Source organism: Amblyomma maculatum, chromosome 1, assembly GCF_055883805.1.
Source record: "Amblyomma maculatum isolate TAMU_Amacu chromosome 1, ASM5588380v1, whole genome shotgun sequence".
NCBI classification, from domain to species: Eukaryota; Metazoa; Arthropoda; class Arachnida; order Ixodida; family Ixodidae; genus Amblyomma; species Amblyomma maculatum.
The window spans coordinates 118475109-118488543 of NC_139344.1; the positions used below are offsets into that span (position 1 = coordinate 118475109).

Sequence of the window (13435 nt, forward strand, 5' to 3'; positions counted from 1 at the left end):
ATTCACAAATGGTGCTGGTGTGGACTTCCATGTCCTGGTTTGGCCGAAGTGGGGAAACTGCACGCTACGCTGAACTTCTCAGTGGACATCTGTTTTGAGGGTTCTCTTCGTTACCCTATCAATAAGGCAGTTAAGCACTGTGGGGTGTGACATGCTGTGTAGCTTTCAATCGGGCCACTCAAGATGTTGACACTTCTGTTGAAAACAACACTTTGGTGCACTGTTGCAAATTCTATATGCTCATGAATGTCCGTGTACAATGTGTGCGGAGTTTTCATTGCGGCAGTGTCCTCGGATATTTTCGGGAAATGTTCAGTGCAAATGAAAGGTACGTACGACGCCATACAGGTTTGAAGTAAGCTTCATTCTTTTGTGGCTCTTGCCTTCACAGTGCAGGCAATCCGGTTTCTGCCTTTTGCATATACTGCTACTGTCCGGAATAAGCAGAAGATGTGAACATAGGCAAACTGATGCAGAGAACGGATTCGAGCTAGTTGGGGCAGGTGTTGCTTTTCAGTCCCGGTTCTAAGCGCTATGTTTTCGTTTTTTTTTTATAACCTGACCTAAATTGCTCTCTAGGAAGCAAAATCAAACCTTATGCACGAAATGCTGGCCTGCTCACCTTACGCGTCGTACTGCTCTAGTTAGGCACTGTCTTGTTCGGCTGTCTCGTAACTTTAATAAGAATTGAAAAAAAAAAATAATCTTAATAAGAATTGAAAAAAAAAAATAATCTTGCACCACGCACTGAGGCAGCGTTCGTGAAAATCAGAAGCGCAACAGTGTTACAGTCGAACCCGGATATATCGAACTCGAAGGGGGTCGCGAAACAGTTCGATATACAGAAATCGGCTTGAGACGGCACTTACGATGCGAAAAAACGATACCGTATTTCTCGCGTAATCAACTCGCTCGCATTATGAACCCACCCTCCACTTTAGCAACCAATAATTTGGAGAAAAAAAAAGCGTTAAGGCCAGCTCGCTCACATGCAAGCGATTAAGTGATCTCAGCGACGAGCAGCAGCGACAGAGCAAAAAATTTCCAACTTGGAACTGCGTCCCTCTGCCGTTCCAGCCACCGCTGCAGCTCAAAACAAGGTTGCTGTGTCGCCGCGGCAGAAATCGCCAGCGTTTTCGCTTGCATGACGCACTCCGTTTCGGTCGTCTCATCCACACCTTATTTCTTGGCAGCGTGCCAAGATGCTGCGCAGCGATGCAGCGATAATGTCGCCGAGTGTTCATCTTTTGATAGCTCCTGTGGTGGCGGGGAGCGAACTTGGCAGACTGCCAGTGATGGCTTGATTGCACAAGCCTGGTTCGATTTGTCACGCCGCGCTTGGGGCGGGCATAGTCCACTGCCACAAAATCACTGGAAAGCGTGATACAGTAGCTGCAAATGCTGTTTGAAGCGAAAAATTATAAAAGCCGGTGTCATGATCGCAGCTGACCGCGTGCTTTCGTTGATTCATACATGCAAAAAAAAAAAAAAAAAAAAACCTTCGTAACGCCATATCTTACGCTACACCGCGCTTACAGCACAACGATAAAAATAGACTACTCTCGCAAAAAAAAAAAAGATGGATCTGTCGCTTCTAGACTTCCCCAGGCGCCATAGCCACGTCAGCCGCCGCGCGCAGAGGGTTCGCAACACACGCTGGAGAAAGCGTCCGACGTGCTGTCTGAAAACGGGCTAAGGTGGCTTGGCACCTGCGTAGCGCGTGCTACTGCGAACGAAGGCCGGGAAAGAAGGAGAGATAGCTCAACAAAAGAATGGGCACACCCTCGCGCTTCGCTCTGTCGCGTTTTTCCCCTCTCGTTCCCACCGGTTCTCTCTGGTTCATTCACGCACATGGCTTGCAAACGTCACGTGCTGGCGCGTGGGAAACGACAACCGCAATTGCGCGCGCCTTTAGGGAATGGGCGCGGCTTTGGGATCGTCTTTGGGAAAGGCACACTTTCCAGTGCGTGGTGCGGAGTTCGTTATATCGAACGATCGATGAAATTGAGTTCGATATATGACGCAGCTTTCTTATACTTTTGCATGGGATTTTCAAGGGGATATTCCGTGAGTTCGACATAACCAAAATTCGATATATCCGGGTTCGACTGTACATGTTTCACTTTGCGTTTTCTGTATGTTCCTGGAGGAAGTCGGATGGGATCGGAGCACATCAATAGTGGTACCTGCGGCGCCGTGCCCAAATAACCGTTGCTTTTAGGTGGCGTCGTTAGAATCTCTTCTTCCCTCATGCGGTGCGAAGTATTTCATTACTCTATCTCCTTCAAACATATGAACCAGTGGGCAGGTTTGCTTGGTTGACTACTGCAGTGGCTATTTTCCTTCCTCCTCACAGCTTCGTCTTTAATTAGCTGCTTAGGGCACTGTCAGAATTGTTCTTTGCACTTTTCACAGCTCTTGGTTTTCCTGTGCAGTGCATATCTCATTGTCAACAGCTGTCGGAACAATTACAAGATGGCTCTTGCTAGTGATTCGCCACATCATTAACGCAGCCCCCGTCATTTTTTAAGTACATCGTTAGCTTTGAGAAATTCAGATTGCCAAACATAAATGATCCACATGGCTTGACACCGCTGAAAGCGGTTGCAGAGAAGAAAAGCTTGCGCCTACTTCGACTCAATAACATTGCCATAGGTCGAAAACAATGAAAAATAACTGGAATGCTGAACATAAGGGTGAGGGTGAGGACCAGCAATTTTTTTAAGAGGGTGAGGATGAGGGACACTGAAAAATAAGGGCTAGGGAGGAAATGCCAAAATGAGGGCATTTGCCCACCTCTGCTTGTAAACAAAAACAGAAGCAGCTTTATTACAACCTAGTTCTTCCCTTGACGTCAAGATACCTGTAGACTCGGTCATTATGTCTTAGAAAAAGCATTTGATTAAGTTTTTCGCAGTTTTTTTTTTTTTTTTTTTTTTCACAACTTTCATGCTTAGATATTAACTTCTCAGTTCTGAATTGGTTATGTTCCTTGCTCTCTAATCGACAGTAGATGGTATTCCGAGTGCCTGAATGTGTTGCCCTCGGACCTTTACTTTTCCCATTTTACATTAATGACCTGTCAGCTAACTTACAACATCGTGTAGAACAGCGCGAAAAAAACGACAGGGACGACACAATGTTCTACACAATGGATTACCAACATGCCCAAGCTTCTGTTTTAACTTACAACACTTATCTATTTGCAGATGATTGTATGATCTGTCATCCTATCGATTGCAGTAACTACACTATCACATTACAGAATGATCTACACCATATTGAACTGTGCTGCAATTAGCTAATTGGTGGTTAACAACTACCAACACAAGCCATACATCATTAAAACATCATTGGTATCTATATACCAAAAGCACTGTTCCATGTCTCATAACTAAAATATTTTTTGGCTTAGCTATCTTCTCAGTTTTCTCATGCAAATATCGGGCATTAACTCACAACCTCTCTTGGTCAGATCACATATCTTCAGTCGCAAATAAGCTGCTTAATTCACTCATTTAAACTAGCTTCCTCCTCACAAAACTCGCTACCGCTTTAACTCTTGTTGGGCCAAAGCTGGAATATGCTTTCACTGCGATTCGGGACCCACATCAGTCATTTATTTCTAACAAACGTGAATAGATGCAGAACCAAGCTGCCTAGCTTATTTTCTCGAACTATAGCTACGATAGTGTATCAGAAGTCTCAAGCTGACCATCCATCCTGTTCTTGTTCTTAGGCACAAAATTTCAGGACGTTGTGCAAATTTCGTCATTCATAGTTGTCAAGCCTTGTCATTTTTCCCACTCACAGGACTTCACTATATGCAGTCCAGCCCGGTTATAACAAAGTCAGCGGGAATCGAAGATTACTTTGCTATATGTGCTATTTATTTATATATGGACCCTGAAAAGAAAGTCGCCAGCCAAATATTCCGACTTTAATATTTAGGACATGCTTGATTATGCAGACTTATTCGTGGCACCGCGACATGATCTATAGAACTAACTTATATGAGCACCTCTAAAGAAATGCTCCAAAATTATGAGTGCCTCTGTGGCCCTTATCACTGTGTGATGCAGTAGCTGCCAGGGCTGGGCAAGATACTTCAAAAAAGTATCTTCGGTACTGGTACTCGATACCCTGAAAAAATTGCATTTTCGATGCCGATACAAGATACAAAATCGAAATAGTTTCGATACAGATACATGGTACAGTATTGTCGATACTTCGATACATCACTGAAATCTCAACATGATAAAGAATTTAATACTATAATTATCGACATCAGGAAATTTAACCGTGCTACTGGAATCTTTATAGTATTTTTATAGCATAGTTTTTCTGAAAGGACTTAAACGATCGAATACGTCGGCACGAAGTTATTGAAGCTCCTCTATTTGGGCAGCTGTCCTTGTCAGAACTTCATTGAATTGAAGCCATAGTTACAATGAAGCTGTTGCTTCCCACCAGCAACCTAGCAAAATATTTCTTTAAACTAATGCTGGGGGGGGGGGGGGGGGGGGTGTTCATGCGAACAGATCTGTGAGCACTTGGCTACGCATACAAATACATCTGAATTTTTTCTTCTGTTTATTCTGTTGCTTTTCATTTCATACAGCACGTTACTGACCCGGTGACCCCTACCTAAATTTATTTGTACGAAAAGGTGAAACTTGCATGCGTTTGGAGAACTGAGCAGTTATGTTGCCATTAGTGCGATAACAAACTGTTGAAGCTCTGCAGATTGTTAGAAGCTAAAATGAAAACAAGAAATTTAAAATGGCTGAACGTTATTTAGTGCAGAAAGAGCGCGATGTGGGCGTGCTAAAAGCGATGCAAATGAGAATAGCCTCTCTACATACTATATACACGAGCACATTGCAGTGCTGTATTGGATGAAGGTGCCTTTTATCAGCGTGTAAGAGTGAACCATAGCCGCGTTGACTCAAGCATTGTGGAGGTAGTTTGGAAACTCTAGGTTCACTAGCTTCGCTGGAAAACTAACGCTGGTTGTAGATAAAAGATAGAAGTCTTTTTTTTATCTCAAAATGGCTAATATGGTGTCAATCAATTTGCACATTTCAAAAAGTTTTATTTAAGATAGAAATATCTTTACAAATTTTATTCAAGGTTTGCTCAAATGTTCTTTGCAAAAAAAAAAATTGTTTGACAACGTATAATTCGTTATTCGAACTGTGCTGGAAAATGGCATTCATAGCTTTTATGTTGTGCATTTCATAAAATTTTAGACGTAATATTTTTTCCAGAAAAAAGTCTAGTGGAAGCCTCTTCTCTGTGCAGTTACAAGGAATGGATTTGTTTTAGTCAAACGCAGTAACTGCAAGAATGGCGGTTAGCCAACTGTATCATGGCGGACTGATGCCTTAGAAGCTTTTGCTCTTGCCGCTAAGTAGAGCCAGCACGTGGAGCCCAGGGGTTTGGGGAAGGGTCGTGCGTAAGTAACTGTCTCCGACAGCACACTGAGGACACTGCTTGACAAGAATGAGATGTCTCAGAGGTGGATGAAGGGGGGAGCGGCTAGGGGTACAGACGTGTACGTGATCCCTATGCGTGTTCGCCTTGCGTTTCTATTTTGCTCATATCTTTCTATGTGTCAGTTAACGGCTTAGCAGCTTCGTGGTACGCACTCGGTGCTCAAAAGTACGGCACTTTGTGAGCGCCTACTTACAATTGCCTCCTTCAGTTTTAAAGAAAGTGAATCTGGAGATGTGGTTGACGCTGAGGGGTGGGGCATTTCTAGGGAACTCACGTGGTACTACAAGCGGAGCTGTCTCAGGGCCTGTACTACCATCTTGAGCGAGCGCTGTCAACCCAAACTCTCGCAGCGGTTTCAATGCTTGAAGCATTCTTTAGTATCGAGTATCTTTGAAATACACGATACCTTAAAAATGTATTTTCGGTACAGATACTCCGATACTTTCATTTTCAGCACACGATACCTAATACTGATACACAAAATTTATCTAAAGATAGTATGGAAGATGCATGTATCTTCGATACTGCCCATGACTGGTAGCTGCGGCGCCTCTTCACAAATGGCCCCACCGTGTTTTGAGTAAGGACTGTAAGGACTACGCAGTGAAGCATCCTAAAAACACGCCACGATTAACTGAATTCACCATGGCAGGTTTGCTTTCGTGTCTCTACTTTGTCTAAGCATGCACGTTCGCCTGCCATGTGTTGACAGCAGTACAACCATCGAACGCTAGTTGCACCCGCCGTCTGTGTAAACACTGTGTGGTGAGTCAGTGAAGCATCAGAATGGCCACAAAGCTGCTGACCCCCTTCGTGCACTATATGCCAATCGGAATTAAATTTATGTAAAGTGATTTTCTTCGTACAATTTGGTTTTTTGAACATATTCGCAGTCGCTAGCGAATTTGAAAAAACGGTTGTCAACTGTGGGCAAATTAATCTATTGCCGCTGGAAGAAGTGGTCCAGTGTTCCCTGAACATGTTTCCCGAGCACCAACGAAGCCAAGTTTTGCTCCGATCTCCCAAGGAACACCCGTAAAGTGTCGGCCGCTGTGGTGGTCACCAGCTCACTCAACTCGACATAGCCGAGAAATGAGGGATCAACAGGGGAAGCGGGCCAAGCTATGCACTGAAGCAACCTTTCGCTTCTTGGGAGCACCATGCATGCGGTCGTCAGCCAGGTTTCGTTCTTATTTTCGCACAGAAATTTGCCGAAACGCTTTTATCTGCCGAATATCTGCCAAGACACTTTATTTTGTTAAAATCATACCCAAATTGTATTGAGAATGCGAAAGTGAGAGTGAGAAATAGAAATCCCGTTGTTATAACCACTACTTCACTGTAAGTGGCTTCGCTGTAACCGGGCTGGTCTGTATCAGCTACAACAAAATGTTTACTTGCCATCTGCCCATACTACTGCACATCGCTTGTCGGTTTCCATTCAGACTACAAAAGACTAGAAGCTCCACTCCAGCTTACAAAATTTCGAGAATGCGACCGAAAAAAACACCTACTCATGTAATGCTGCATAACCGGGGCCTTTTTTGGAGGTACTCTTAAAGTAAGCATAGATTGTTGACAATTAGGTAGGTTGTCATATCTTAAGTGCGCAAGGCTTGCAACAGTCTATTTAACATGTTGATGCAGACCCACTATATTGTACCGTCTGTTGCAGAAGTTTGCAGCCCAACACGCCGGGCAGAGTAGCAGTATCGCTCCCGAGAGGCGGCGCTGCGCCCGCCGGCGCTGCCTGGTGACGCAGCTATAAAGAGTGAGGAGGCTTGTTCTCTTCCCTTTATCTCGCGGTTGATATCGCTCATCTTTGCTCTCAGCAGCGGGATGAGGGGAAGAGAACAAGCCTCCTCACTCTTTATAGCTGCGTCACCAGGAAGCGCCGGCTGGCGCAGCGCCGCCTCTCGGGAGCGATACTGCTACTCTGCCCGGCGCATTGGGCTGCAAACTTCTGCAACAGACGGTACCTCCTTTTGCCAAATTTTTGAAAAAATTCCATAACTTTCGATGAAAGACAATGTTTAGCACTTGATCTACAGGTACCACCTCAGCAGAAGCTGATATGTTGTGTAGTTCAAGTTATTGACTTTTAATATTTCAGCTTGTAGCATGGCAGGTTTTGTTGTTGCTTCAAAGTATGTGCCCCTTTTCGTTCATATTTTTTCTCAGGAAATCTACAAGGATCGAAAAAAGTTCTCCAAGCAGGTGTTTGAGGTGGCCTCTTCAGACCTCGTCAACATGGGTATCACGGTGGTGTCCTACACCATCAAGGACATCAGCGATGACGAGGTGTGCTATATATTTACTGTCATTAACTTTCTTACCAAGGTGGTAAACTGCACAACTTTTTCTATCAGTCTTGTTGCACTGTCTGTTGACTTTAATATAGTAATTGTGTTTGCCTAAACTGTTTTTGAAATATCACAACACCGAATAATCTATATCACGCAGAGGAGAAAGAGACAGCACATGGACGAACACTGCTGTTGTCTGTTTCTTCTTTATGTGATTGGGTTTATTCGCTGCAGTGATAATTCATGAGTACGACCAATTAGACAAAAAGCTCCTTTTACTTGCCTTGAAAATACGTAGCGCCAAAACGGACAACACACAGATAGAGACAGGACAGGCTCAATTTGCAACTGTTTATTTACTGTATGCTCGTGTGCGCACTGTGTTTTCACTTTCATTGTTGTCCACAATATTATGGGCCGAGAGTCCCTTGCTTGAGATATCTTTCCGTGGAAACTCATCTTGGGTACCTCTAAGCGCAGTCTTTATCCCGCATTTCTCGAAAACGCAACCCCGAGAATGCTAGTTAAGTGTTTACGATTCGGCTGTAGGGCATGGCCAGCATGGCTTGAGAAGCCTGTAAAAGACCTGTGCAAAATGGCGAATTCTGCTTTTGCCATTCCGACATCGTGCATGGTGTGATCGACCTGCTTCTGGTCACGTGTGCGTCGCAAGCACCATGGTCATGCCGAGGTCGCAAGGGACACGGCATCGTCATGGGGAAACTGAAGCCGTCGAAGCAGTCAACCGATGCCAATACTAGATGGCACCTCCTCTCGCTGGAAGCCTGATGCTGATAGTGCTGAGTGGACCACCACTGCAACTGAGTGGCCAGACCAGCACTGCAAACTTGGACTAAAATTTGTTTGGATCTGCATATAGTATGAGGCAGAAATCTGACATGATAAACAAAAACCTATTTTTATGCATGAGTTTTTACGGCACTTGTTGGAGGTGTTTGTTTAAAGCAGTATCCGCCTGTTACTAACTCGGTTACAGCAGATTATAATTTACCACATGCACAGATTGCACTGCTTATATTGAATCGATTGTTGGATAGGGTATTAGAAGTAGGTTCTTCTGTTATCAGGTAAAACACAGTTTTACCTGATTTTGCACCATCAAAGTTCTTGAAAAATTGGGTCAAACCTGCTGTCTACTTGAAAAAGGCACCTTCTAGTAGAGAATGTATGTTTGCCCCTGAGCAGCGCCAAATATGCTGCAATGCTGCATAAGAATTGAGCTTATACCAGACAGGTGTTTTCGATCAACTGGTGTTTATAAACCTCTCCTAACACTTTTAACGCGGTAGCGTTAAGGAGCTCGTGTCGCAGAAAAGCCGGTGTCGTCGGCGGCGTTGGCCGTGAGCGATAAATCCCGGCATGCACTTCATAAATAAAAAGCAACTTCCAAGATGGGCTGGGTGGGAATCGAACCAGGGTCTCCGGAGTGTGAGATGGAGACGCTACCACTCAGCCACGAATTCGATGCTTGAAAGCGGTACAAATGCGCTTCTAGTGAATGCGGTGTTGCCTTAGAAACGTGCCGTAGAATGTTATACTGCGGTGTATATCGGTAATTATGAGCATGTTACTTACAGAAGTCGCAGTTACACGAGTAGCGAAGTACGTTTCCGCTACATTTCTTCTGCGCTCTGCGCACATGCAAAGCCATCTTGCGGCAAACACAGAAGAACCCCTCCTCACAATGTGCGGCGCTGCCCCGACACGTGGCGCGCCACTCACGGTTTGTAGAACCAAGCGTCTTTCCTTTCTTTAGATCACTATCTTCGCTCACCCGCTTCTCCCCTTCGGGCCATGCGGGTACCGGTGCGAGGATGCCCCAATACCCTTGCGTTTAATAAGTTTTCTCGCTCTCTCCCCTTTCAACATCCAGCGTGCTTCACTCGAACAGTGGTGTTTAGGCGATGCGGCTCCTCTTCCCGCTCACAGCGCGATTGCTAGGTGCAGCGTCTGATGCCGGACGCCTCTGACGTGATCGCTGCGCCGTAGCGCTTCTGCTGGGAAAGCGTCCCCTGCGATGTAATAACTCTATCTCGTTCCACTCTTGAAGGCGAAGCTTAAGCGTCCTCCAAATTTTTATTGACAGTTTAATTTGAGGACCAGTTTAAGAATATAAATAATTTTTTTGCAACACAAAGAATCAGAATAAGGAAGGGGGTAGACGGTGGCTAGAAAAAAAGTCTATGGACCCCTTTCATAATTCGCTAAGTCTGCTTTCTCTTATTGCGTGCTATTCCAAACATGGAGTGACTGGCCACCAAGAAAACAAATATAAAGTTCTAATATTGCATGTCACTGCTGCACATGTGTGCATGCTGCTAGGGAGATTATGTGAACATATTCTGCTGCATGGGTCAGACAAATGATGGCTATAACATGAAGTTCCAAAAAATCGCTCTTCTACCTCACGCTTTGCGCATTGGGGTGAAGCTGACTTAGCATTTATGAAAAGGGTCTATTATCCTTCTTTTTCAGATGTTCTTAATTTTGCGCTGGTTTTTGTTGCCAATAGCACGTCTTCTACGTCATAGCTTTTATGCTACTGGTTAGACCTGAATTCCATTCTGGCATTAACTGTTTCCAAGTGCCAGTATCAAATGTGCCATGAGATGTACTATTTAGTGATTTATTTTATGACAGTTCTGTTATCATATCCTCTTCTGTAGGGCTATTTAAGAGCTCTGGGCATGGCCAGAACGGCGGAGGTCAAGCGAGACGCCCGCATTGGAGAAGCTGAAGCACAGAGGGACTCTCAAATCAAGGTGCGTGCCTTGTGCTAGTCTTACTTTTTCTGAAAATGCTAAGCAAGTAGCAAAATGGTGAATCCCATCTTTACGTCTGCTTAACTGCGACAAGGCTTGCATTGCACGCATTAGTTTACGAATAAGTTACGACTGTCTTTTGTGTGTTCATAGTCCTTTCTTCTTTTCTCTCTGCAGGGAATTTTGCACACGTAAGCCTGTGTAGAAATTGTGCAGGTGCTGTATTTTGCAGAAAATAATTGCTTAACTGAAATATTATAGGAGGCCCTAGCCGAGGAGGAACGCATGGCATCACGCTACCTCAATGACACCGAGATAGCCAAAGCTCAGCGGGACTTCGAGCTTAAGAAGGCAGCCTATGATATGGAGGTCAACACCAAGGTTGGTTTCTTATGCCTTATTTTGTTTTTGTTCTTTTGATGGGGTAAGAGGGAGGGGGCTCAAACTGGCCCAATTCTGGTTTTGAAAGAAGTGAAATGCAACATTTCACTCCTTTTACTGGAAACATGGAAACCATTGGGGTATTTAATTTGTGCATGAATAATGGGATGTTTCTACTGAGGAGGCCCAAGCTTTAAAGAAAACAGCACACTTCATATAGATCTAACTGGTGTAGTAGTCACGACCATGTCAAAGCAATTTTTAATACTATTGGTTATTCAGTAGCAGCCATCATAGCGCAGCTATATGCCTGCAAAGGAAAGCTCTCCTCTGTAGCCATATGGCTGCACTCGTGTGGATGGTAGTAGCAGTCTTCGTAGAAGCTGTAACAGTAGCAGTAGTATAGATAGTTGTAGTAGCAGTAATAGCATCAATAGTATAGTACTAGCGGTAAAAATCTAATTTAAAAGTGCCCCGTCGTGGTGTTGCAGTTGTTAGGGCGCTCGACTGCTGTGCCCAGGGATGCGGGATCAAAACCCGGCTGCGGCGGCAGCTTTTTGATGGAGGTGAAAAGGAAGGTGCCCGTGTGCTGTGCGATGCCAGTGCGCGTTAAAGAACGCCAGGCGATCGAAATTTCTGGAGCCCTCCACTACGGCGTCCCTAATGACCTTAGTCACTTTTTGACGATAAACCCCACAAACAAACAAAAATTTAGAAGCACAAATAATGTACAGGGCATGTCTGAAAAGTAATGCAATTTTATCGGTAGAAAAGACAATATTCAAGGTATCGTTACAAGTGTCTAAAATTCATTTAGGTAGTAGTCTTCGGCATCTACACATTTTTACCAGCAACTCTGCCATAGATTGTACGCATCCTGGAGGGTGTTAACAGGAGCCTTGCTTAAAGCCTTTGTCATGGCGGTTTGAATCCCTTGGGTGTTCAAAATGGACTCCTTTCAGGGCGCTTTTGATGCAGAGTCGGGTCAGGGCTATAGAGGGGCCTGGGCAGCGTCGCCAAGTTGTGCTTGGCCAGGAACTCCCGTACACACAGAGTGTGGCTGATAACGTTGTTGTGGTGAAACTCTCAGGTATCAGCGATCTCCTTTCCCGCTCGAAGGACCCTTTTTCTCAGTCTCTCTAGCACACCCACTTGGTAGACAGCTTTGATTGCCTGTCCTTGGGGTAAAATGAGTTGTCAGCTACACCCTTGGTGTCAAAAAGACCATTTGCATTGTTTTAATTTCGACTGGCTCATCGTTGCTGTCTTGAGGCACTAAAGATTTGCCATCCGGAATTTCGGTGGTTTGCAGTGCTATGAGAATAGGAATTTGGCGCTATGAGAATAGGACAAAGCAGATTTCCCATAGACTCGAATCATTTGATAAGTCTCGGCAAGACTCTCATTCAGTTTATCAGAGAACTTGATTGCATACAGTTGTTCGTTAGAGGATGTCATCACACGTCGTGACAAGGGCACTATTAGTAGGTGCACGAAAACAGCGATCATACGCTCCTAGAGGTCAGAGCAGTCTGCGCTAGGCGGTGATGAATCGCTGAATGTCCCCCTCGCCTATAGACCAACCAATCCAAGCACAGTGGGTTGACTACAGCGCCAGAAAAAAAAAATAATTGCATTATATGCCCTCTCATTTCATCGAAACCGGATGATTTCAACAATCCTCGACACTGTCCTCTTCCCTCGGTCTTTCTATGCTGGCAAATGAAATATTGCAACCAGCCATGATGTCATGCTTGTTTTAAATTGTGTGGCTGACATACCAATCAGGCCTCAGAGTGGTTCAAGAAGGTATATAGCACGCCTATACAGGCAGCCATGACGCACAACAAGATGGCAGTCGCTAGGGAGACAGTTAATTCTAATACAGTTCTTTGGAAAATACGATGACTCAAACTCCAATACGGGGTGGAGGGAACATTTGTCGGCGTCTTTCAGAACACAACACATGGGTGCCTTTGCGTTTCACCTCCACAGAAATTCCAAATGCAAAGGCGTCCGCATTCTGTGCGATATATAGTCGCACATGGTATATGAAATCGGATCACGGTCGAACCAAGCACGCACTCCAAGATTAACGATGCAAAGTCCTTTAGTGGGAGCCGGGTGAAACATTGTACATGTAGTAGTAGAGGTTTCGCTCTGAATTAAAATTATGTCAAATTTTATGTACCTGAAAAGCACCGCTAGAAAATTAATTTTCTTTCGATTTTCAGTGAGTGACAGTTTTAGTTGATTATGTGCAAAGGAAAATACAGTCGAACCCGGATATATCGAACTCGAAGGGGATCGCAAAATATATTCGATATATCGATAATTCGATATACAAAAATCGGCTTGTGACGGCACTTATGATGCCAAAAAACGATACCATATTTGTCGTGTAATCAACCCACCCTGCACTTTTGCACGGAGAATTTGAAAAAGAAAAAAAGCATTAATGCCAGC

The 13435-nt window shown here is 44.5% G+C and overlaps 1 protein-coding gene across 1 annotated transcript in view; it reads left to right on the forward strand.

Annotated features, from left to right (window-relative positions):
* Flo1 (flotillin-1) overlaps positions 1–13435 on the forward strand; it is a 65955-nt gene that overhangs the window by 17531 nt on the left and 34989 nt on the right. The window contains exons 5-7 of the mRNA XM_084588861.1: positions 7681–7800; positions 10493–10588; positions 10850–10969. Coding sequence (XP_084444987.1) covers positions 7681–7800; positions 10493–10588; positions 10850–10969 — 336 coding nt within the window. The remainder of the gene's footprint in view (positions 1–7680; positions 7801–10492; positions 10589–10849; positions 10970–13435) is intronic.